Raw genomic sequence first — 22,701 nt, 5'->3', positions numbered from 1 at the left:
CTCCATGGATATAAACAGCGCAACTACAGGCCTGGACCACACATAAACACCATTCTGAGAGCACAGGCAAGGACTGAGCACTCAGCGTGTGTGCAAGTGTGTGCAAGTGTGTGCAAGTGTGTGCGTGTTCGCAGGAGAAAGAGATGAGCAGTGAGATAAATAGAGAATATAGGCCCTAGACAGTGTGGGTGGTGAGCATGCATGGTGTGCATCCTTCCATACAGTAGACAGAAATCTTGTTTTTCACTTCTGTCCGGTTACTCCCACGTTGCATCAGAATTATTTTCTCGGATACAGCGTCAACAACACCAACACCAGCAGCAGCCAGCCAGTTCATTAACGCTGGGGGGGGGGGATCCCAATAGAGTAAGATGTCGTCAAGTACAAACTCTGAATGGAAGGTACACAAGTAACGTGCAGAATGATGGAAAGGTTCACTGTGATTTCACAATATGGACTGACACAAGCTTTCACAGCATTTGTTTCACTTTTGTCTCTCACTTTACAGCCTCAAATCCTTCATGTTTTAACTGCTTTTATGTGGCTGTCAGAATGAGTGATGGATAGGAGCCTTTGGGGATGGATACGTAATGTTTACCAGATAAGGAAAGCAAACACTGCAGTGGGTGTGCGGGGGTGTGTGTTTACACATCGTGAACGTTTGACCTGATCCCAGAAATCACCGCTGATGGTTTTAGGGTAGAAATGCAGCTAAATTGACCTTTATAACTTCAAAAATATAAATCCGAAATCAAATTGAAAAGAAAGAGAATTAGGGAGATAATGGGTGGGAGATTTCCATAATATAGCCGGAGATCCCGTCAGAGGCGTTTTGGTAGCAGACATGAAGCAGCCTAATGTGTGTGGTGGTCAGATCACCAGAGAGACACGTATCAGAATCTTAAAGGGGATTTTGGGTTTCAGACGATATCAAAGACTTGAGTCCCTTTGAAAAGATTAACCAGGCTAACACGGTTGTCCTTGTAGGCTGTGTCTCGTCATATACCCTGGATGCCGAATGAGCGCGCACACACACACACACACACACACACACACACACACACACACACACACACGATGGAGATAAGCAGAACAGGCAACATCAGTGGTGAGCGTAGATTTGCGCTCACGCACACGCTTCAACGCACACACATTCACTGACACACAACCTCAAGGGCTCTGCTGACATTCTCCCATGTCCTTCTCTTGGTAAGGGTCCCTGCATATGGGTCATATGAGAGGCCAAGGGGAAAAACAGAGCAGAAGAAGCCCGCACAGGAAAATGTCATCCTTGCAGCATGGATAGTAGACACACACATACATATACACACGGAGCTAAACTGGGTCTATAAATACAGCAGTAAAGCAGGGAGCGGCAGAGTGGAAAATGCCCAGTGGAAAACCATTCGATCGTTAGCTTAGCAGCCTAGCTCTAAAATTAGCATTAGTAGTGCAGCAGAGTAGCCTACAGCAGACTGTAGGAATCACCTTGCAAAGCACCATTTCTAACCTTAATTATAAAGAGAGAAAGCAGCAAAACTGAGTCAGGACCAGCCACCTACACCTCATTAGTCTACCACTCCACATGTTAGGGTGGGGTTAGCTTAGCACCCTGAGCTCAGAATAATCCCAAACTTCAAAGTATACGGGACATTATATCATTAGCCTATGTAACATCCTGGCCTATATATGCAAATCAAAGCACCAAAGGCTTCAGTCGATTTTTAGCAACGTCCAATTATACGTTCCCGAATGAGCCCTGTGAGGTTAAAATGACATTCCATAATGGGAGTTATTCTCGTCAGAGCAGCAACGTATAGCCGACACCTCCCAACAGGCTTGAATCTAAATTTGCCTCTCTTGAGTCTTTAGCCTACTTTGTTAGATTGGGCAGAGGTTAATGATGATAACAGCAAATTAATCTGAAGCAAGGGGGTTTTGTCTTCCAAATGAGTTAATTCTGACATGTTTAAGGAAAAGGAGAGCGGGCTGTTTAACAAAGGATAAAATGAAGATAGCGAAGAGAAGTCACAACCAAGGTTGTTTGAAAAAACGGTTCAAACTTTTTATTATTCAGGCCTTGAACGTGTCACTCTCTCTCTCCTTTCATATTTCATAAGACGGTGATTTAAGACAGCCATGAATGTAAGGTTGAGCTTATGATTTATTGAGGTGTGTAAGGGTCAATGTACTGCTTTACATCTTACGTACAAGTCTGTCTATACTGTATGCAGGACATGTAGCAGAGAATGTTATTGTGCGACAGAAACTCGGAGCAAACTATTTCTATTATGTCATTTTAATATAGAGATTTAACAGGATGCACAGATCCAACATCTTCAGTCATAATACTGGTGCCGATATCTGGGCTTTGGCCGATACGGAGTACAGATCCCATACTAGTGTAAAATAAGTAAGCTGTATGTCTCACTGTGTGGCAATTAGTGGGACCATACTTTTATATTCAAGGTGACATCAGGCTTGCCTTAAATATTGCTTTCCTTTACCAAAATAGTTTTCCTGGTTAAGACAATCCCGATAAACAAAGCAGCACACACACACACAGAGACACACCAACAGATACACAACTAACTCCACTGCTAATTACTCTGCCATGGCTTTTACAGTTCATTTGACATTGAATGTGCTACATAGTGTCGATGAACCTGTGTGGTGTTTGTAGTGTGGGGTGTGTGACTGTGCGAGTACTATATGCACGCACAGCTGTTGTGGTAGAGGGTGATAGGCAGGGTGTTAAAGAGACAGATAGTTGTTGAAAAGAAGGAGGGGGAGATGTGTAAGCTGATGAAATACAGGATAATCTTAGCCTTGGGCAAGTATTTGTAGTATGTGTGTGCAGTTATGTGTGCGTATGAGTGTGTGTGTGTGTGTGTGTGTGTGGGGAGGGGGGGGTCAAAACCTGACTTAACAAAACTCACGATATGTGACTTTGAACTGCTTGTGTGCATCTTTAAATGCACATGTGTCTTAAAATAAAAACTGCAGAGCAAAGTGTTTAACCGTAGTTCAGGTTTCCTTTTAGACCTATACATGAGACAATCCATCTCAGCCTGACAATACCAGCACTGGGCTGCACGGACTGCATGACAGCTCTTGGAAATGCTGGGCGTATTCATAAGCTTGCTATTAGAAGCTTACATTGTGCAGGCCTGTCCAAAGACAGCCAAACAGTAGCACAATGTTGTCAGGCTTCAGAGGCAATATGTAGTTTGGCTTTCTCGCAGAGACCCCGTGTCCTGGACCCGTTTAAAAACCTTTTATATAAGAGCGAGACATATCTGATTCTTTCTTGTTCAACAACATCCCTCCGTTGTGGGGCTGCATGTAATTATGTCTCCATCTGCTCCGTTCTGCTGAGTCTTACCTCTGAGGCAAAGGAAGGTGAGGAAGTCCTCCGTCTTGGGCTTGCGTCTGGACAGGTCCTGAATAGACAAGGACAAGGATGAAGAGGAGAGCGATGACAGGGATGTGGAGGGCACTGTGGCCAGGGCGGTGTTCAGGCTGCTAGGGTCGGCCACCTTGACGGGTGTAGTGCTGGGCGAGTTGGGCTGCGACTGGGCAAACTTCCTCTGAGCCTGAAGCCGAGGTCTGGTAGAGGGAAAACAAGAATGAAAGGAGACAGTATGTTACTGATATGTTTTTTTCCCTTTAAAATACAGTTAAACATGGAGGTGTCCCGTGGTCCACTACAACTTTTATGTTTGTGACTTTTTTGCAAGAAAAATCTAATTAGAAAAATAATAATTAGACATCAGGAAAAACATGAAAAACACACACATAGAAGTTAACACTATATTAGCCTTGTGTAGATTAGACAGATGTTGTCTCAGGTTTGTGCCACAGTGAATTAAAATCACACTTTTGCTCTTTTACATCCATTAAACACACACTCTCTATCTACAATAACCAAGTTTTCCATTCAAAAATGTGCTAGTTTGAACATTCCACAGTACCTCCACACTCCCTGCCACTCAGAAACTTTTGCTCAAGTTAGCTGCAACAGCCACAACAAACCAGCACAGCCTCCAGGGCCAGGGGGACACTGGGTCTAAACAGAAACAAGTTGCTGATCCAGTAAGCCGACTGAATTCACATTGCAACAGCAGCTAGCTAAACACATATGCACAAATTGAGAATGTGCATAAAAACAGGTGGATGGAAACGCAGCTATTTTTAATTACAGATGGCTATTGTCTCACTGCAGAGTGGATTATTGAAACAATTACCCTGTAGTAAAGACCTGATCCCCTTTGCATGTGTTTGCATTTGCACATTTGTTCAGTGAACAGTGGGTGTCACATGAATGTGCAGACACCTAAACACTCACTGGGTGACATGATTGTCAGTGTTTGCATGAATGTGTGGACTTCAAATGAGTAGATGACACATATGCGTCCTCACACATACACACACACGGTCGTGCCTTTTTAATTCTTGTTGAAAACTGAGTAAAAGCTAATTAAGCTGCTACAGGAAAACTCAAGTTTCTTATCTCTCTTTCTTTTTGCTTCCTTCTCACCTTTCCACCATCTTCTTCTCTTTCCTCCTCCTCTGTAGTGCACAAAGCCTTTGAGATGTCTCTCTCATTTTTCTCTCTGCTTGTCTCTTTTCTCTCTTTATTTCACAGTGTGTGTCAGTGGAGGCAAGGGTAGGAGGAGAATATTAAAGACGTGACAGAAAGCGATGGACTTACCTGTCACGCCTCCCTCACAACACACACACACACACAAACACACACACACACACACACACACACACACACTCAGACCTGGGTGTGGACACTTGCACTCAAACACACTTAAAATGTAGGAACAGACACAAACCATAAAAGTCCTCGACTGTCAGTGGTCACATGAACCAGCAAGTGGCCTCAATCGATTAGTGCTGCTCCGTGTGTGTGTGTGTGTGTGTGTGTGTGTGTGAGCGTGTGAGAGAGAGAAACAGAGATCCATGCTATAAATGTTGAGGAGTAGTGAGAGAAGCAATGTGATATCCTGGTATTATTTGTCAATTTGCCACGGACCGGATTGAAAGTAAGGGAAGATAGGATCATGTCTGGAGAACACCCACAATGCATTTGGTGCAGAGCTCCGATTACACTTCAATCAGAGAACAGCGTGGTGTCAAAAACGTGTCAATTTACTGCCGTGACATAGGTGTATGCTCAATATGTGAAAAATCGAGAGATGATTGCAAGCACATTTCCCGAGCGCTGCAATTGAACGCGAGGTGTGAGAAAACTGAACTAACAAGTGTTTGCACACGCCCAGTTTGTTTACAATCAGAAAACAAAAGCCAATAACAGTGATCAGATTATTAGCTGGGATTCAATAGGGCACAAAAGGGATCCGCCTTTACACAAAGCTAATTGGCTTTGATTGGTGGTTTCCAAAAGGCCCACCACACTCACCATTTAAGGTATTTTCTCTCTACAAACACAAACAGCAGACTTTAAGTCTCAAAATAAATGTGGCCGTGAAAAATGTAATCCCTCATTTAACTGAATACAAGGTATTATAATGCTGCCTTTTTCAACATTAACTTAAAAGCTAGGTGCATAGAGGATGTAATGTTTTCCCCTTGTATTACAGAACAAAGAACATGACAATTCCCGAGGCAAAACAACACAATGAGGACAGGTGTCACTTAACACAAGGCGAAAAGAGAAGCTGTGGTTTTAGATTAAAGATATGGTGCTGCAGGGTTGTAGATGAAAGCAAAGGAAGTATATATAAGAATAGTATAATATAGTAATAAGAATGGACACGACAAAGACGGGCATATGGAGAAAGAAAAACATCAGAAAGAAGTGATCAAAAACTGACAAAATGCAGTGAATGAACCGTTGAAAATCAAAACCCATTCAAGGCCAGTTACACAAGGGGAGTGAGACAAACAGCTCGAGAGACAAAGGATGAGAAAAAGTGTGAGGTAAAGCTCAGCCCTCTGTTTCACACGTCCACATTGTGTCTGCTAGGCTGGCCTTTTGTTATTGCCTGACTGGAGGGACTCGACATATACACAAACACTTCCACATGCAAAGACACAAAGTACATACTTAATACCCTTGCTTACCCAACTTCAAGTATAGTGTGCTCATGAAACATTTACCTTCTCTGTCTGCACGCACACAACTCTGCTTAGGGTTGACCACTAGGGATGGAGAGTGAGGGGGATGAGGCCAGAGCCAGACAGTGAGATGAAGTGATGGGGAGGGAGGGACACTAGAAGCAGGGAGGTTTGCGTGACTGTAAGACCAGCAAAGATATAATGTGAGATGGTAATAGCAATGGAGAGGGAAGGAAATACAGAGAGAAGTTAGAGCACGCACTGTACGCAGAGATGAGGCAATCAGAGTTGGGTAACCTTGACCACGAACATGCCACCACATCCATTTTAGTATTTAGACATAAGGTCTTCCCTTTCTAATATCCTTTTTATCCTCCTAACATACTTATTTATTTTGCTTTTTTTCACCCACTTCTCTATTCAAAGATTGACAGGACAGAAAAGCTTGCAGTGTCAGTACGATGTACTGCATGAGTACATTGGTGCTTTCACACTTCTGCATGGATGGATTTTTTCCTTTGATTTCCAAAGGTGTTGGTGTAATGATGTAATATAAATACACCAATATTATTGATGTAATATTCTGGAGGGGATTCTGAAAATCAAAAAGTAATTGCCTGAGTCGGCACCAAATGTATGTAACAAATGGTATCGACCCAACTGTTATTTTAGTTGTTTACTCACGTGCAATTGTATATAAGCATATGTATAGGTATGTGAATATTCCTTTTGTGATCTATTTTTGTAAACATGCACATGCCTACCTATACTTTTCTTTAAAATAAAATAAAAATTTGATCAAACCAACCCAACCATTGTTGCAACAACTTTTAGGACATATCTGAGCATGGAAATAGACTTCGAACAGCCATATATTAATGCTCTGAACACTTATACACCTTAATAGGTTGAATTAATTCAGTCATTTTGAGATTTTCACCAGAACAACTTAACACACACCGTCTCAAATTAATCTTCGGATCCCCAGCTTTCAGATGATGTACACCACTTCCAAGTGGCATCTATTGTTGACCTGCTATCTCCCCATAAAAATCCACTGCCCACAACCCCCAATTCTCAATAAAAGGGACATATATGCATTATTGTACAGCAACGCTTTTAAATAGACATTACTGTGGTCATGTTGGACACACCTGCAAGTGTGCACAGCTGTGTAGCTGTTGCTATGCTAATGCACGGTTCAAATGTGCAGCCACCCAAACCCTCCCACCACCCTATAAATTTAATCGTCTGCAATTTAATATCGCAGACGACTAAGCTGTGCTATGAACACTTACTAAATAGTAAGCAGAGGAGAGAATGAGCTCTCCATAAAAGCCTCTTTGGTAAGTTAAAACCTGGGCTTTTTTTTTTTGCTGCTCTGGTCTTCGATGAATAGGATCATTTTAACTGTTTGAAAAGAGAGTGAGAGAATAACTGACACAGAAAAACAGACAGTCTGACAACAGAAAGCACAATCAACTGTGCAAAAGAATACGGACAGAGACAGATGAGCTAATAAAGCTCTGTGCTTACTATATCCTGTCTAGACAGGCAACCAGAGCCTCTTTAGACTGGCCTCAGGTTTTCCTGGGACGATCTTCTGTTATCTGTTACCTATTAACTTACATGGGAGATATGCCAGGGGCAGGGCAGTGGGGGGCCTCGCCCAAAGTCTAACAATCCCTGAAAATACATTTCTGGTTACAGGTAATCCCTAGTAATTGAACTAAATTCTCTTCTTGTACACTTCCTCCTGCATTATCAGTTCTTTCTCTTTTGGTATGCTAACAGCAAAGATGAGGCTAATAAAAAGGTAATAAAAGCAGATCTGCTTCACTGATGGTGCGATAATGAAGGGCCTGGCAGTGAATCTACAGGCAGCCGAGTGGATAAATAAAACCATATCACCTTGCATTGGAAAAACGACAACTTCAGTATCATGTAATTACCTTAAACATGACAGAAAGCGCTCTTTTAAAAAAAAAATAGTGCTCAGGTGGCAAAACAGAATGACTGTTTTCATCACAATTAAGGGCGGCAGGAAATTAGAGCATGGAAAACAATGCTGTGCCACATGTTTCAACAAATGAGGAGACGATCAAGCGTGGATGAGAAAGGCTCGAGTGTAGCTGACACACACACACACACATGCACAAACACACACACTTCAGAGTCCCAAGGACCAGGTAAGTATTGAGAAATCAGCATGGGAACAATTTGCAATGACATGAATGTTTTTGTAAGTGCTGCCACTGCGCTTTGGGCTGAGTGGTAACATGAGCCTCTGATTTAGCCCTCCGTGTGCCCAGAGGAGACCTGCCTGTGTGTGTGTGTAAACCAGAGTACACTGTGTTCCCAACGGTGTTGATCTATAGAATACTCATCGGTGCAGTGCCATTGCAGGTAAGTGAGTCTTGCATAAGAAAAATTAGACTGATTGGCCTGATTGAAGTAGACCGAGATGAGGGCTGGAAAGACGCAGAGAGGGAAAAGAGGAAACAGAGATCCAATAGTGGGAGAAAAAGCAAAGAGATTACAGCAGGATGTCCCCATTCATCCCTTTCTAATCCACCTTTCATCCATCCCTTCCTCCCTCCATCCCTTCCTGCTACCCCCCAGCCATCTACCCTTCAAAGGGCTGCTCTAATGTCTAATATTACACATGCCACCATAGCTGCGAGAGCATTGATTATCTCTGGGAGAGACGGAGTGAGAAAATTTGACGATCCTGTCAGCCAGCAATCCCGGGAACGAAGGCGAAAGAAGGAGGAAGAAGAAAGGGAGAGGATAAAGGGCCATTTGTGATTTCCCTCTAACACATAAAATGAAGTGAGATGAAAAATGGGAAGGAGGTGGTGATGAAGGGACACGGGGACAGAGAAAGATGAGCTACAGCCAAATTTAATGCATTTCACTCAGGCAGAGCCGGACCACCGTGTGCTCAGGCTGCACAGTTGTGGACAGTTGACATAGATCACACACAGACACTGTCAATCAAAGACTTCTATCTCTCTTCTTCTCCATCTTATCAACACCTTTCCAGTGATTGCCGTTTCCATGGGAACTGCTGGGATGGCAGGACTTCTTCATGTGTTCATCTTAATTTGTGCTATGAGTGGCGAGTATCATCCACCCTGCTGTGATGAGTTTCTTTGAGAACTTTGAGAACATATGTTGAAATGTATAGATATCTGGATGAAAAATGTAATTAAACATATATGTCACCCTTTATAGGGCTCTCATTGAAATTCTTGTGAAGTGTTATTGGAGGATGTTTAAAGACTTTTACTTGTGACTTTTTTCAAAAGGTTTCCTTTTTTATGTTGCAAATCGAGGTCAATTGAGTTATTATTACATTATTATTATACTGATTGGTCAGATGCCATGGTGTCACCATCTCGACGTAGCCTCATCTTTGCTGATCAGCTGGGAGAAATGACCTCACGGAGAGCCGTGGGGACCCCATTTCGGCTGTCTGCTGAAGGTACAAAATATGGTTATTTGCCCGATAAAGGGTTAGTGGGCTAACACCATGCAAAAAACCCAATTATGAAATTAAAATAGGCCAAATAAGACAAGAAGGCAGCACAGGGGAGGCGGGGCTATGTGGGCACTGCAGCGGTGTGTGTCAACTTGCTGTTGGAGAGGAGAGAGAGCAGAAACCGCTTCTTGTGTCTGTGTATCGAAACTGCAGAAAATAAAGTATTGAAATTGTTTCATAAATTCAGTTCTTTTGACACTCGCTACCACAGGAACGCTGATCAGTGACTGACACTTATCGTTGACCTCTCCCAGCGGAGGAAGCCAGCAAAAACAGAATTTATCCTTCTCACTCAGTCAATAACATTAAAGCTGTCAGTGTGGGAGCAGCGGACCACAAATAGAAACTTCCAACTCCAGCTGACTCCTTCCAACCAGTTTACTGTCAGCCAGAGCACATCGGCAGGGTGCAAGAGTGCAAGAAACGAGATGACTAAGCAGAAGTGTGTTTGTGTGTACAGACCTGACAACAGCTGATTTATTAAACTGCATATCAACGCATTTGTGAATAAAACACTTATAATAGATGCAGAGGAAAATACTTTAAATGCCAATTAGGCAAGAGTGATTGTTGAAAAAGCAGTCTCCCATGCATGTTTGATTTATTGAATGAGCTGTTCATTTGCTCAGCATCTTTCAATTCTTTATGTATATTAATTATTGATGAATGAAGTCCAATATGTACAAGTAATACAGCAGCAGAGGGGAAAAACAAAGAGATACAAGCACTGATGAGGCTTGAACTTAACAGCATGTTACAGATGACTCGGTTTTAATTGCTCAAGCTTGAGAAAACGTTTGTAGTATTTTTGGCATTTGTGTTAATGGGTGAAATCTAGCTTGAAATAAATTATCAACACCAGATAGGAAGCTTATTTCTGATTCTAAAGTTACGAAGCCTGATACTTCGGTTTTATGCTATGGACATTTAAAGTCAGATTCTATTTTTAGTTTTCAATTGACACTGACCGCCTTAATGTGAGAGGGTATTTAATAACGAGTGTGTCTGTGGCGCTGAGGTCACATACTGTACACTGTGTCCTGCAGATGATGCCCGGGTCCTCCACAGCAGACTCTTGGCTGTTATGTGTGGCAGTCGCTTTGTGGTTTGGTTTCAGACCTTTGCTGTACCACTGTAACCTGATATTTGGATAACGCCGGCGAGGAGAACATGAGCTAGAAGTCTCTCTGTGTTGATTCAAGCAAATGTTTTAGCCTCTGACTTTTAAAGCACTCTGCACTTTTAATACTGTGAAGTTCTTTGGATACGAGCCATAGTGAGAGATGTCACGAATGCGGCATTAATTGGAAAATAGTTATCTTTAAAGTGTCCATTCCAAAACTCCACACATAGCACTAAAAAGAGAATGAGAACAGACTAGATAGACAAATAGCTAGAAAGACTGAGAGCAAAAACGCAAGCTTTGATCATAAAGTTTGAATGTGAGCCAGGCCGGGAAAAAAAAGCTTAACAATTATTCTCAGCATTAAATTTACATAAAGCAGTTAGACTGTCAGAAGACACAGCAAACTGACGAGCATATATGCTTGAGTAATTTTATATTTACTCAAGTTTAATGCGTTTCAGTAATCAGAACTGTTTTGGTAAATACACACAGCAGCATACAGTCAAAATCTGGCTAATATTTCTCAGCGTTTTGCACAAACATGGCGAATTTAAATCAGTCTGAGTTTGTCCACAGTGTGTCCTGAGGTTTGATCGATGTTGGCATGAGGCTGGGCTCAAGTCAGACTTTGTGCTCCCTCCCATGGTAAAGGTTATTGTGTGAGGAGAAGAGCACTGATCCAGAGTCTGTACCTTAGGGGCTGTATTAATTGGCTCCAGATGGCCCACATGGTCCTGATAAAAGACTACCTCACTGCAGCTGGCTCTGTGAGACTCTGCGTGTGTGTGTGTGTGTGTGTGTGTGTGTGTGTGTGTTTGTTGTCTGTGTGGGCAAGTCCTTTTTGTCCAAATCAGAGCAACATGGATATACATGTTTATGTACATAAGAGTGAAATGTGTATGAATGTTTATATGCAGGGATTAAGCTTCACAAGATGTGTTTAATCAATGTCTCTATCTATATTTATTTCTGTGTGTGTAGTCTGGCAGTCTGTTAGGATCTAATCCATCAGCAGATAAAAGAATGAAAAGAAAGTGTATACACGCGCAATGATCACACTGTAATTGGCACCGTGTGTGTGTGAATATGAGAAATAAAGTATGTTTATAAAACAGAAAAAAGCTCCAAGACTATGTTTAAGCACAGAGTAAAAACTTTGCTTGTATTGCATTTATCTGTTAATTCACTATATACTTTAGTTTGGCACAATGCAAATGGGGCAGGGCGTGATGACGATATATACTGTCAAAACAATTTAAAAATGTCAACTGTATATATTTTGTAATATTGTTTCCATTGCAATGTTGAAAAAACTGACTAAACTGCATAATGGCACCATTTACGTCATTTGGGCAAGGTTTTTACATTGCCATCACTGCAAATGGGAAGCTGGAACAACATAGAGGTGCTGTTTTGCTAACATAAAGAGGGTAACATGGTATGTTTATCAGAAAACATACTATGTTGTCATATATATTTACTTTAAGACTAGAATGCCTCACATCGAAATAGAAGATTTTGGCCATATCGCCCAGCCTTAACTGCAAGTTAAAGAGCTCTAGACCTGCATATAATCAAGAAAATTAATCAGCTGGCTTTTACAGATGTTACTATTTAGCCTGCAAGTCCTACCAGGGTTAGAAGTGCATACTCATTTATTTTACTTGAGCGTGCAAAACCTTTTTTGTAAAAGACTACACTGACATTTTATGTGTTTTAGGGTTTGCATTGGGGAAACTAAACATTTGTAACTGAACACTCACCTTACTCAATGTGTTTATTGCTTTTCTGTCTCCATGCATTTAGGAGAGGGGTGGCACTGCAGTGAACTGACCCACTGACCTCGTGACCTTCTCATATGCAAACAGCCCCCGCCCACACCCAAGACGCTTACACAGTGAGCATGTGCACGCCAAGCACAAATAAACACAATGAGCTCAGGCAGCTGAGAGGACAAATATGCACACAGAAGTCCACTCACTGCTCACTATATTGGGCCAAAAAGTACACACTGTAGTCCTCCGGGACGGGTCTTGATAGCCATGATAGTGATGTATATACTACAGTATTTCTGTATATTTTGTCAGCATATGGTTTTACGCTCAACTGCATTGCGCTGACATCAAGATAAATGGTAGTGTGTGTTATTCAGAGGTGTGATAGTGTATGTGCTCGTCTGCCCCGGTTCAGCTGTGACAGCTATATGCTTCCAGCAGACACAATAAGGCTAATATTCATTTGAGATAAAAGATACAGCAAGGCCTGTGTGCATATTTAAATATAACCTTGGCTTTTCACTCTGCCCCTTCTTTTTTTATTGAATGAAATGATGAGAGGGGAGATGGCCTGATAGGCAGATGTGGAGAGAAAAGACATCTTGACAATAGATCAAGCTAAGCTGTATCTCTGTGAATATATAAATACTATATTAGGTCAGGTGGAAGTCAGCCATTGTCCCCTTTGTCACCTTAAAAATGCTAATGTACAGCGTGGCGCTGTGCTTAAGCTAAACAACACTAAAACAACTTCAAAACACCGACAGAGCTTCGTCCAGATGTAGCAAGAGGTTTGAGGTTGAATTCGGGGTAAATTACACGCCATAAAAAAAAGAATGAAACATCGCTTCCTGCTCTGTTTCCTTTTCCCTCATGGCCAGAGAGAAAAGATAAAAACACTGCACTTAACTGTTGGCTTTGTTAGCAGTCAAGGTCCACTGCTCAGGGCTATTTACCACCCCTCACCCCCCTCACCCTTTCACAACACATGCTGAACTCAAACCCCGTGACCTCTGACCTTGCAGTTCTCCTTAGTCACCCCTGGGAGTAGCTGACCACAGCCCGATTAGGTCAATAAACATCAGAGATGGTTCTGTATGTAATTAGCAATCAGTCTAATTAAGCCAGGGCCCTGTATGTAGACCTTCAGAGACCTTGAGCGGACTTAAGGCCTAGGGGCTAGAAACAGAGGAGACCATTTCTCAAACAAAAGGAACTGGGACAAGTGGAGTACAGTTAGGCTTAAATAAAATAAATGTATTAACAGGATGGTGAACATGAATTATCATTAATTTAATGCAGATATAAAGCAGGTCTTGGTGCTATAATAATACTGGGAAAGAATTAGAAAATAGGACTTCTTTAATTTTGTGATGTCACAACTTAACTATATATAGGTAAGAATTGCTGCTACAGTGCACTTACATTCCCTTACAATCCCCGGCTGCAATGATAGTGAAGACGACAAGAGCACAGATGTGCAAGACTTGTAAACACTGACTCCAATTTACGGCAGATTCCCAAGTTGAGATGACAAGACTGACCCTTTCGATGGGTCACTACACTATTCAGCAGAGCACCTGGTGCTACACTTCTGTAACATTCTTCTTTCCACGCAATTTCCAACTGAGCTCTCACTTTAATAGCACAGCATGGTGGAGGGCTGCTTGCCTTTGGCTATTTCCAGCTACCTTTAAAAGGAACACTTTGTCTTGTACTGGAAAACATAACATGACATACAATTTGAGAGTGGTTTCAGAATATATATATGAAAGTCATAGTCATTCTAATATATTGATGAAGTATTCAGAGTCATCTTTTTTAATACACTGACACAGTATTCTGAGTCATCCTCACAGCCTGGCTTACAATAGATATTTTTGCAGCTAAAAAAAGATGCACGCTATTAAAAGACTTTTCTGACTTTAGGATGGCAGCAACCCCAACTGCTACGCATACAAAAATGACAATGTACAACAAAATCTGTCAACCATTTGTCGTCAAGAATCCCCATGCAAACCAGTTGTAACATGGTTAATCTGCGCTACAATCACAACGCTAGCACTTGGATTTGACAGTGATTATGGGAGCGAGTCTGTGCGCTGAGTGACATTATGCACTGCGGTGGATGGTTAATACTCCTTCACCCTGCCATTTCAGCGGAGCGGAAGGCTTTCATAAAGCTGCAGCCAGCGACAATGAGAGGAGAGTTTAGAGGAGATTTTGGAGACTGACACGCTGACATGCAGGGGTGAGTCACTGACAGTGAAAGACGGAGAGTAAAAACAAAGAGGGACAATTTAAACAGGACTGGAATAAGCACAGAAACAGTATTTAAGCTGTTCCAAATGTCTTTCTTTTTTTCCTTAAAGGCACACAAGCCACTGTTTGACTGCAAAACCAAACATGCCATTCTAATTGGCTAAAAGCTGAGAGGACTATCTGTCCAGCTTTGTCAATGTATGCCAGTTTATTTGTGCGTGCTCCACTATCCATGAATACAGCATTAGGTGTCAGTAGTACAGCTAGGTGGTGCACTGCATGTAGGTTTCCACACAATACCATCTAAAGTAAATCAATAGACACATTATGGCCCTCTATTAACACACACATTTGCAGTGTGTGCGTGCAGGCCTGCGCGCACATGCATGTAATCCCTCATAAATGGAAATGGTGATTATGCATTACTGACAAGAGTCATTGGTTACGCTAGACAAGACAAGTGTGTGTGTGTGTGTACGTGCGTGTGTGTCTCTGTGTGTGTACACACTTGGCATTCATTAAGTCGAAACAAAACAAGCGGCAGCAGCTGAGTGTGTGAGTGTGTGTCTTGGCTGAGACAACAGAGAGAGCAGATTCAAAGAGAGCCAAAAGTGGGGTTCAGTGAAGAGAGAGAGAGGGAAAATGGAGACACCGAAAAGAGGGACGGAGAGAGAGAATGTCGAAATTAAGTTAAGAAGTCTGTTTAAGAGGGTCCACTCAACTTTTGATCCACACACACACTTTTGCAGAGTTTGTCTTCTTTTAAACTCACACACAGTTAAACTCTCAGCCGGAGGCAACGGCATGAAAACCTCTTGTAAACATTAAAAGACGAGCGGAGATAAGATGCATCAGGATCTTGTTTTCCTGCTTCTGATTTCATCCGAGGTTCTTAAAATCTCAAATCACATTTTTCACAGCATGGTACAGCTGGACTCGACTCTACTCGCTATTTTTTGGTTTTCAGTTGGCAAAAATGGTGGATAGTAGCTGGTATTTTCTCTAATAACACTCCGGTCGAGGTTCAGAGCGAGCTAAGATGATACTAGATGGCATTAAAACACTGTAGACCACTTACTGGTCAGAAAGAATCATCATTAGTGAGACATGGACATTCTGCACAAAATTAACTTGTACTACTACTGTAAGTACTAATACCAAAAAAAGTAAGTAAAATGGCATAAGTGGGCTACAAAAAGACTACTAGATTTTTTTTTCTAACACAAATTAAAAGTTTCTATAGAAGTAAAGACAGTCATGGCACAAAAATGCCTTCAATCATGTAAAGAAAAACCCCACTTACTGAAGCAGTGTTTAGATCGTACCAGTGAGAGCAGCAAAATAAAATACCAATGAAAGCCAGTGAATGATTTACTCATTCAATTTATGACTTTACAAGATTTACAACATGCTGACTAAATGCCAAATTTATGACAGCTTGTTGGAGAAGAAGCTCCTCTGGCAGCTGAGTGTTTTACGACTGAACTGAAGACTTCCTTCAGGGGTAACACCAAAGCATCCAACGGCAAAACAACACGACTGTTGGATCATACATGCAAACAATAAGGCTACCTGTATTAGCCAAGGCAACAACTAAAAAGTTAAAAAACAAAACATTTAAAAGCCTGTTCTGGGACTTGTCTTGATACCTCTGTGGTTGGTAAATAAAACACTCTTCAACCTAAATCATCGCAGGAGAGGAAAAGAGTTGCGGGAATATAACTAGGTCAGTAAACCATGGCAGTGAAGATGAGACTGTGTGGGGTTATGAATAGTGTGTGTGTGTGTGTGTGTGTGTGTGTGTGTGTAGATCCCAGTGTTGGCAGGGGAACCCCATTTGGAGAATATGGTCATGCTGGTAGGAGAGGGCTACAATGAGCTGGCATGTTTGCGGGGAAGTGCTGCCAGTCTCTCCACCAATCTCAGGAGCATGGGAAGGCAAACACAGAGTTGATCTCAAAGACTTCTAAAGGGGGCCGCTTCCTGCCAAAAATTACTCGCACCTGTCCTTCTGTCTCTGCTTCTCCCTTCCTCTCTCTCTCTCTGCTGCCCCTCCCAGTCTTTCCCTCTCCGTCTATCCCTTCATCCTCTCTCCACAGTGTGAAACTTTTCTCTTCACTCAAAAATTGGAAGCAGCCAGGCCACCGCTCCTCCCTTCTGTTTTGGCCAGTGCCAGGTGTAAAAGCTCCTGGCATAATCTCAGTTAGTCCTGTTCAGGAACAGTGCGGGGCGGCCATGCCAGGGCACTGGAGTCATCCTTCGCACATAAAACACACACAAAATACGCTTTTAAGAGGGCATGAGGCATTGCCAAGTACTGGCTGGGCTTGTGTTTCATTAGCATCAGATAGAAAGCCTTTCTTCATTCAGTCCTGCTGTGTGTATGCGTGTTTGTGTGCGTGCGTGTAGTGAACTAATGAAAACCACGGAGCAAGCTGGCCTCTAACTGAACTCCACTCAACACACAGCACTACAGGCCATCAGAGCAAGAGAGGAGACAAGTATGAGTGTCCTTGTTATTCTTGTTCCTTCGCTGCTTGTCTTCCTCAGTGGGCAGAGTGAAAAGTGTTTATGATTTGTTATAACACAAGCCAGAGGGTCACTCTGCTTCAATTCAACACTTTCTGTTGTTGTCAGTCAGGCCATCCACACTTCAATTATTCTTTAAGTGTAGGATCTAACTTCATTCGTCCTGTCTGACCTCAAGATAATGTTCTCTACAGAAAACGATTTTCTGTCTTTCTTTTACACTTTTTTTACACCTATATGTCGTAGTCAAGTCCATAAATTCCAAAGTCTTTCAAGGTTTCCGACTTCAGGGTTTGTGCAGTGTAAGATTCAAGCACTTTCAAAGTACAGAAACTTGAGGCCTAATCTAATTTGCTATTCATTTGCAAAAAATAAAGTTGTATGTATACTGACACTTTGTTCATTCATATATAATATGATTGTATGTGTTCATCATGATTATTTAAAGCTGCTGATTTCCAGAGGACTTACCTAGCCATGAATGGTTTTTAGTATGCATGGCCTATTGTGTGGATTATGCTTAAAAGCAAGCATTTTTCAAAGAGTATATTCAAATTCAAGCGTATTCCTAAACTTTGAAGACATTGGACGAACCCTGTGTTTTTTGTGTCTCTGGAACGGCCTCCTGAAATACTTTAATTTCTTATCAGCTGCTTCAGAGGCACGCTCTTCTGTTTCAAAGCCAGGTAGATGAAAGCTCGTAATGAACAAGCTCAGATTTGGAGGTTACAGTATCGAATGACAGCTAGTCGGACTTAGGCAGGTGCTTGACACGCAGTGAATGGAGCCTGTATGGGCTGCTCATTACAGAGGGACATCTGCTGCGGTCCGGCCCCCAGACTCCGCCCCTAGCTTTACACTGATGCTTTGATGCCCTGTCAGTGTGTGTGTGTGTGTGTGTGTGTGTGTGTGTGTGTGTGTGTGTGTGTGTGTGTGTGTGTGTGTGTGTGTGTGAGAGAGAGAGACCAGCGGCAGAACAAAATAAGACACACAAGCACACAGGCACACACACACACACACACACACACACACGCCACCTACAGTAGATGACTGCTTAAGAATAAAATTTATTTGTTTAAAAAGGTTTATGGCTGTCCAGGTTTTTGTGGGTGAAATTCAAGTACTTTTCAATTAACCTAAACCAGAAATGTTCAAACTCGCAGATCCTTTATAATCACATCTAAATTTTTACTATGAATGCAACTGCAAAGTCCTTGTGATGCCACAGAATAGAAAAACGTCCCCTTTTCAATTCGAACCCCACAGTCTGCTGTGGGACGCCAGGAGAGAAAAACAAATATGACTACAGGATTGATTCCCCGTATAAAAAAAGTTTTGGTTTGCATGAGTGATTGTGTTGATGAAACACCGGATTATGTTGAAAATCAACTATTTTTCAAGGAATACATATTCAAATTCAAGCATATTTCTAATCTTAAAAACACAACTTTTAAAATTACGGACTTTCTAAGCTTTCAGCCTTAATACAGGGTTCCTATGGTTACTAGAAATCCTTAAAGTGCTTGAAAATGCTTGAAATTCAGGTTAATACAAGATTAGAAATCTACTTCCAAACAGCTGACATATCTTGAAACATGACAATTTGTCATATTTCATCTGTAGAATGCTGTTACAAAAGTCATTTTGCTTGATTATAGCACAATAACGTTTACTTTATGAGATGAAGAAGTGGCATAATCAACATACTGTATAAACGGTCTGTACTGAACATAAATATGTAATTTAACACGTGTATGGTGCTGAAAAAACTTGAAAATCTTCATTAAAAAGTGCTTGAATTTGACTTTGTTAAAGGTGTCGGAACCTTGAATATCAGCATGAATGTAATTGTGTTCTGCATTATGTGTGAGGCAAAAGAGAAAAAAAAACCATCAGCTTTGAGACACACACCAGCCATTTTAATCTGCTATACACTCTATAGAGCGTGATTATTTGTAAATCATATTTTCCAGCTTGTGATTTCAAAACCTGCTTCATGCTGAATGCATTAGAAGCATCACATTTTCCAAACACCCTTTATTCCATTTTCCAAGAACATTTGTCTAAAGAGAGAGAGCAGTTTTTTTTTTCCTTCTAACAATCTCCCTGAAAATTACTATTTTTTCACAGACGAAATCCATTTCAATAATTCATTCGTGATATAAATGCCTTCTTTAAAAAATTATGCAGACCGGAAATTAACAGCTTATTGTACTCTGCAACAAGTTCAATTTTTAAATGATTCACTTGGAAATGCATGGCAACATTCCTTTAAGTGGCTAATTATAAGTGACTGAAATGGCATTTGCGTTAAAAGACGAAGGGGTGTGCTCATTAAAAGACCTCGGCGCTCTTTAAAGGGTGCTACTATTTACACTTCTCTGTTGACTGTCATCCTCCATTACAGAACTAATAGACAACTTGCTCTTCTGCTAAATTCTTACTGCACAGGCTTATGAGTGAGGGAGGAAGAAAAAACTTCACACACCGAGTATATAAATCAATGCAATAAAAAGTAGAAACATTTTGAATTGATTTTGCTGGGGATGTTGTTAGAAGAGGATACAGGGGAAGTAATGGGAGACAGAAAGGATGAATTACGCCGAGACAAAGAGAGCAAATGGGAAAAAAATAAAGAGGAAGACAAAGTGTGTGTGTGTGTGTGTGTGTGTGTGTGTGTGTGTGTGTGTGTGTGTGTGTGTGTAAAAACAGTGTAGAGAACTTGAAAGCAGCTGTTATCATGTGGCAGCTTCTTAACCCCCAGAGCTCAGGAAATTCATCGCAACTACACTTACACTCTGACATGTGTGTCAAGTTTGTCCTCACACATTCACACGCACAGTATGAACTCAAAACAGAATCACAATTATACACGCACATGTGCACGCACACGCACACACACACACACACACACACACAAACACACACACACACACGGTCTCACCTCTTCTTTGCAGGACCGTCCTCACAGTACTCACGGCTCCCATGGCCCTGGGAGCGCAACGACCCATCTTCTTTGTGGCTGCCCTTTGACCCCGAGCCGTTCAGCTGCCCGTTGGCGAGGGAACCTAAGGAGAGAAGGACCAAAAGGGTTAACAAAAATGTTTGACATGAGGCGCGTTTCCATTAGGTACTTTTCCCTCTAGTGAGCCGCTATGGGTGTGGGTTGGGAGAGAGGATCCGCCCAACTCCACTGGTTAGCGGCTCAGGTAGCGGCTCAGAGAGTACCTACCTGAGGCAGGTACTCTCTGAGCCACTACTAACTAGTTGATGCTGACTGGATACGGTTGGGGCAGAATATGACGTGAGAAGAACTCAACACAACCAGAACATAACAGCGCCATCTTTAAAATAAATAAGCAGAGCAGACTGAGACGAGAGAATCCAGAACAAGAAACCAAAGAAGAGAAGACGATGTTGGCGGCTCGACTGTTTGGACTTGCTGCCTCGGTCTGTTGTCAGCGTTGAGTCACTGACATCATGGTCAAAATTGTAGCTGAATATTCATGTAAGTGTCGCAGAACTATTTATGTTTACATTCGGACTCTGTTGGTTGGCCGCTACAAAAGTACCTGTATGGGGACAGAGGCCGAGGGGAACTAACTAGTGGGCGTAGCCAAAACACTCAGCCGCTTTCCAAAAAGTAATCAGTGGAAGCATGCCTATGGTCCTTTGTGGAAGTTTTACAAACTTGGAACCAATCAGCTATCGATTTGGTGACAATTTCATTTGCATACGCAGATATCTGTTTATAGAAGTTAGTTATTTTATGATCCAGGGGTTCATATTCCATAACAAATAAAGCTGGAGTCTCTGGGGAACAAACATTGTTTTCATCTGACAGTGTTAATAAAACCGTCTCTGATTTGATGCAGTAGAGAGGGCTAAAGACGGTAGATATATTTCTTTTGATAAGATTATGGTACTTTTGCTTTATCTTACAGTGTGCAGAACACAGAGGAAAACAGAAGACAGACAGAAAGAGAGATGGGCATGAATACAGAGGGATCCAGACTGGGCAAATACACTGAGCTCCTGAGCTCAAAGTCTCAGCAGCCACTGTGAAAATGGTGACACATGGGTCTCATGCAGAAACATCATCTTAAATCTCTCTTATATTTTCTCATAATTTGAAAAAAATATGGAAGTCAACTCCAGATGTACCAAACATTATTAACTCTCCAAAAAGCCCAGCTAATAATCAAATATATAAAGATAACAATCTATAATATACAGTGATCTAAATTCGATCATACATTCATTTTATTTTTCTCCAATTTAAAACCTTGTGTTGGACATATGATTTATGGACTGTGAAAAATAGATTCTTCTTATCATAGTAAGAAAAAGTTATCTTATGTAAGAGAAGAGCAAAAATAAGAAAACATTGGTGAATCGCAGAAACCAATGGGTGCTGTCAAATGAGAACAAACCTTGGATAGGAATAAAAATATGTCTATATATCTGTTTATAAAGCCCTTCTTGCTTGAGGCTCGTTCACAAACAGTCCTCCACATCACATCTTGCCTTGAATACTGCAGCATCATCGGGGCTAGTTCTGGAGCGAGGAGAGAGTTACTTATTCATTTTCCTGTCCACATATTCCCTTGTCAAATGTTTTCTCTGCTGACGTACGTGATGTCTGCCCTTTGACAAAGAATTAAAAAAAAAAAAAAAAAAACAAAAAAAAAAACAAGCCCGAGGCAGTGAGAGGAGTGAACAGATATTGCTGGACTTGACGTTCTTAGCGAGCCCAATTGACAGAGCCCTAATTAAATATTTAGCAAGCAACTCAGACAAACAAAATAAGCCCCCGGACAGATTCTGAAATCAAAAGCAACAACAGGCACAGAGAATTCAAATTAGGTCAAACAGAGGAGTTGAAGTCAGTGGTAATTAAGGGAGACAACCAAATTAAATAGATATCACAAGGCTTGATTTCCTCATGGGCAGTTCTCGCGGTTCTTGGAACGTGTCATCCTGGCCTGTCTGACTCAACAATGGCGCGTGGATGAGCAACTTGGGGAAGTTTAAAGCTTTTGAGAGTTGTTTGAGAGCTGCCAAGGAGACTGTAAGCAAGCGGAGACAGAGGGGCCGCCGCATGTTTCAAACTGCAGCTGTGATATCACTCTGCGAAGCTGAAGATTTATATCAGCGAGTGAGCAATGCCGCAATCAAACTTTTGACAGTAATTCATTACATTTTACCCGTTTTGACCTGTTCTGACAGCAGTCATGCCTGACTGGACTTTGGTATGGCAGGTCCTTCAATTATTCACATTCATATCGCAAACACAAATGATGACTCACTGAAGATTTACCCTCCAAGTGGTTTGTTTAACGCTGCCGTCATGAACCTTTTCATGCACCTTTCTA

At 41.7% G+C, this 22,701-nt stretch overlaps 1 protein-coding gene across 2 annotated transcripts in view; it reads right to left on the bottom strand.

Annotated features, from left to right (window-relative positions):
• The window catches only part of jarid2b (jumonji and AT-rich interaction domain containing 2b), a 120,732-nt gene that overhangs the window by 32,383 nt on the left and 65,648 nt on the right, over positions 1-22,701 (bottom strand). The window contains exons 3-5 of one of the 2 annotated variants that reach the window (XM_059349107.1): positions 20,271-20,394; positions 3,540-3,609; positions 3,386-3,443 (exon numbers count right to left, since the gene is read on the bottom strand). In XM_059349107.1, coding sequence (XP_059205090.1) covers positions 3,386-3,443; positions 3,540-3,609; positions 20,271-20,394 — 252 coding nt within the window. Of the gene's footprint in view, positions 1-3,385; positions 3,610-20,270; positions 20,395-22,701 lie in introns of both variants that reach the window. The other variant, XM_059349106.1, reaches the window with a different exon arrangement.

The sequence above is a fragment of the Centropristis striata genome, chromosome 14 (genome assembly GCF_030273125.1).
Source record: "Centropristis striata isolate RG_2023a ecotype Rhode Island chromosome 14, C.striata_1.0, whole genome shotgun sequence".
Taxonomy (NCBI): Eukaryota; Metazoa; Chordata; class Actinopteri; order Perciformes; family Serranidae; genus Centropristis; species Centropristis striata.
Note: the sequence above shows the minus strand (reverse complement) of the source record. Positions and strands in the feature narration are given on the sequence as shown.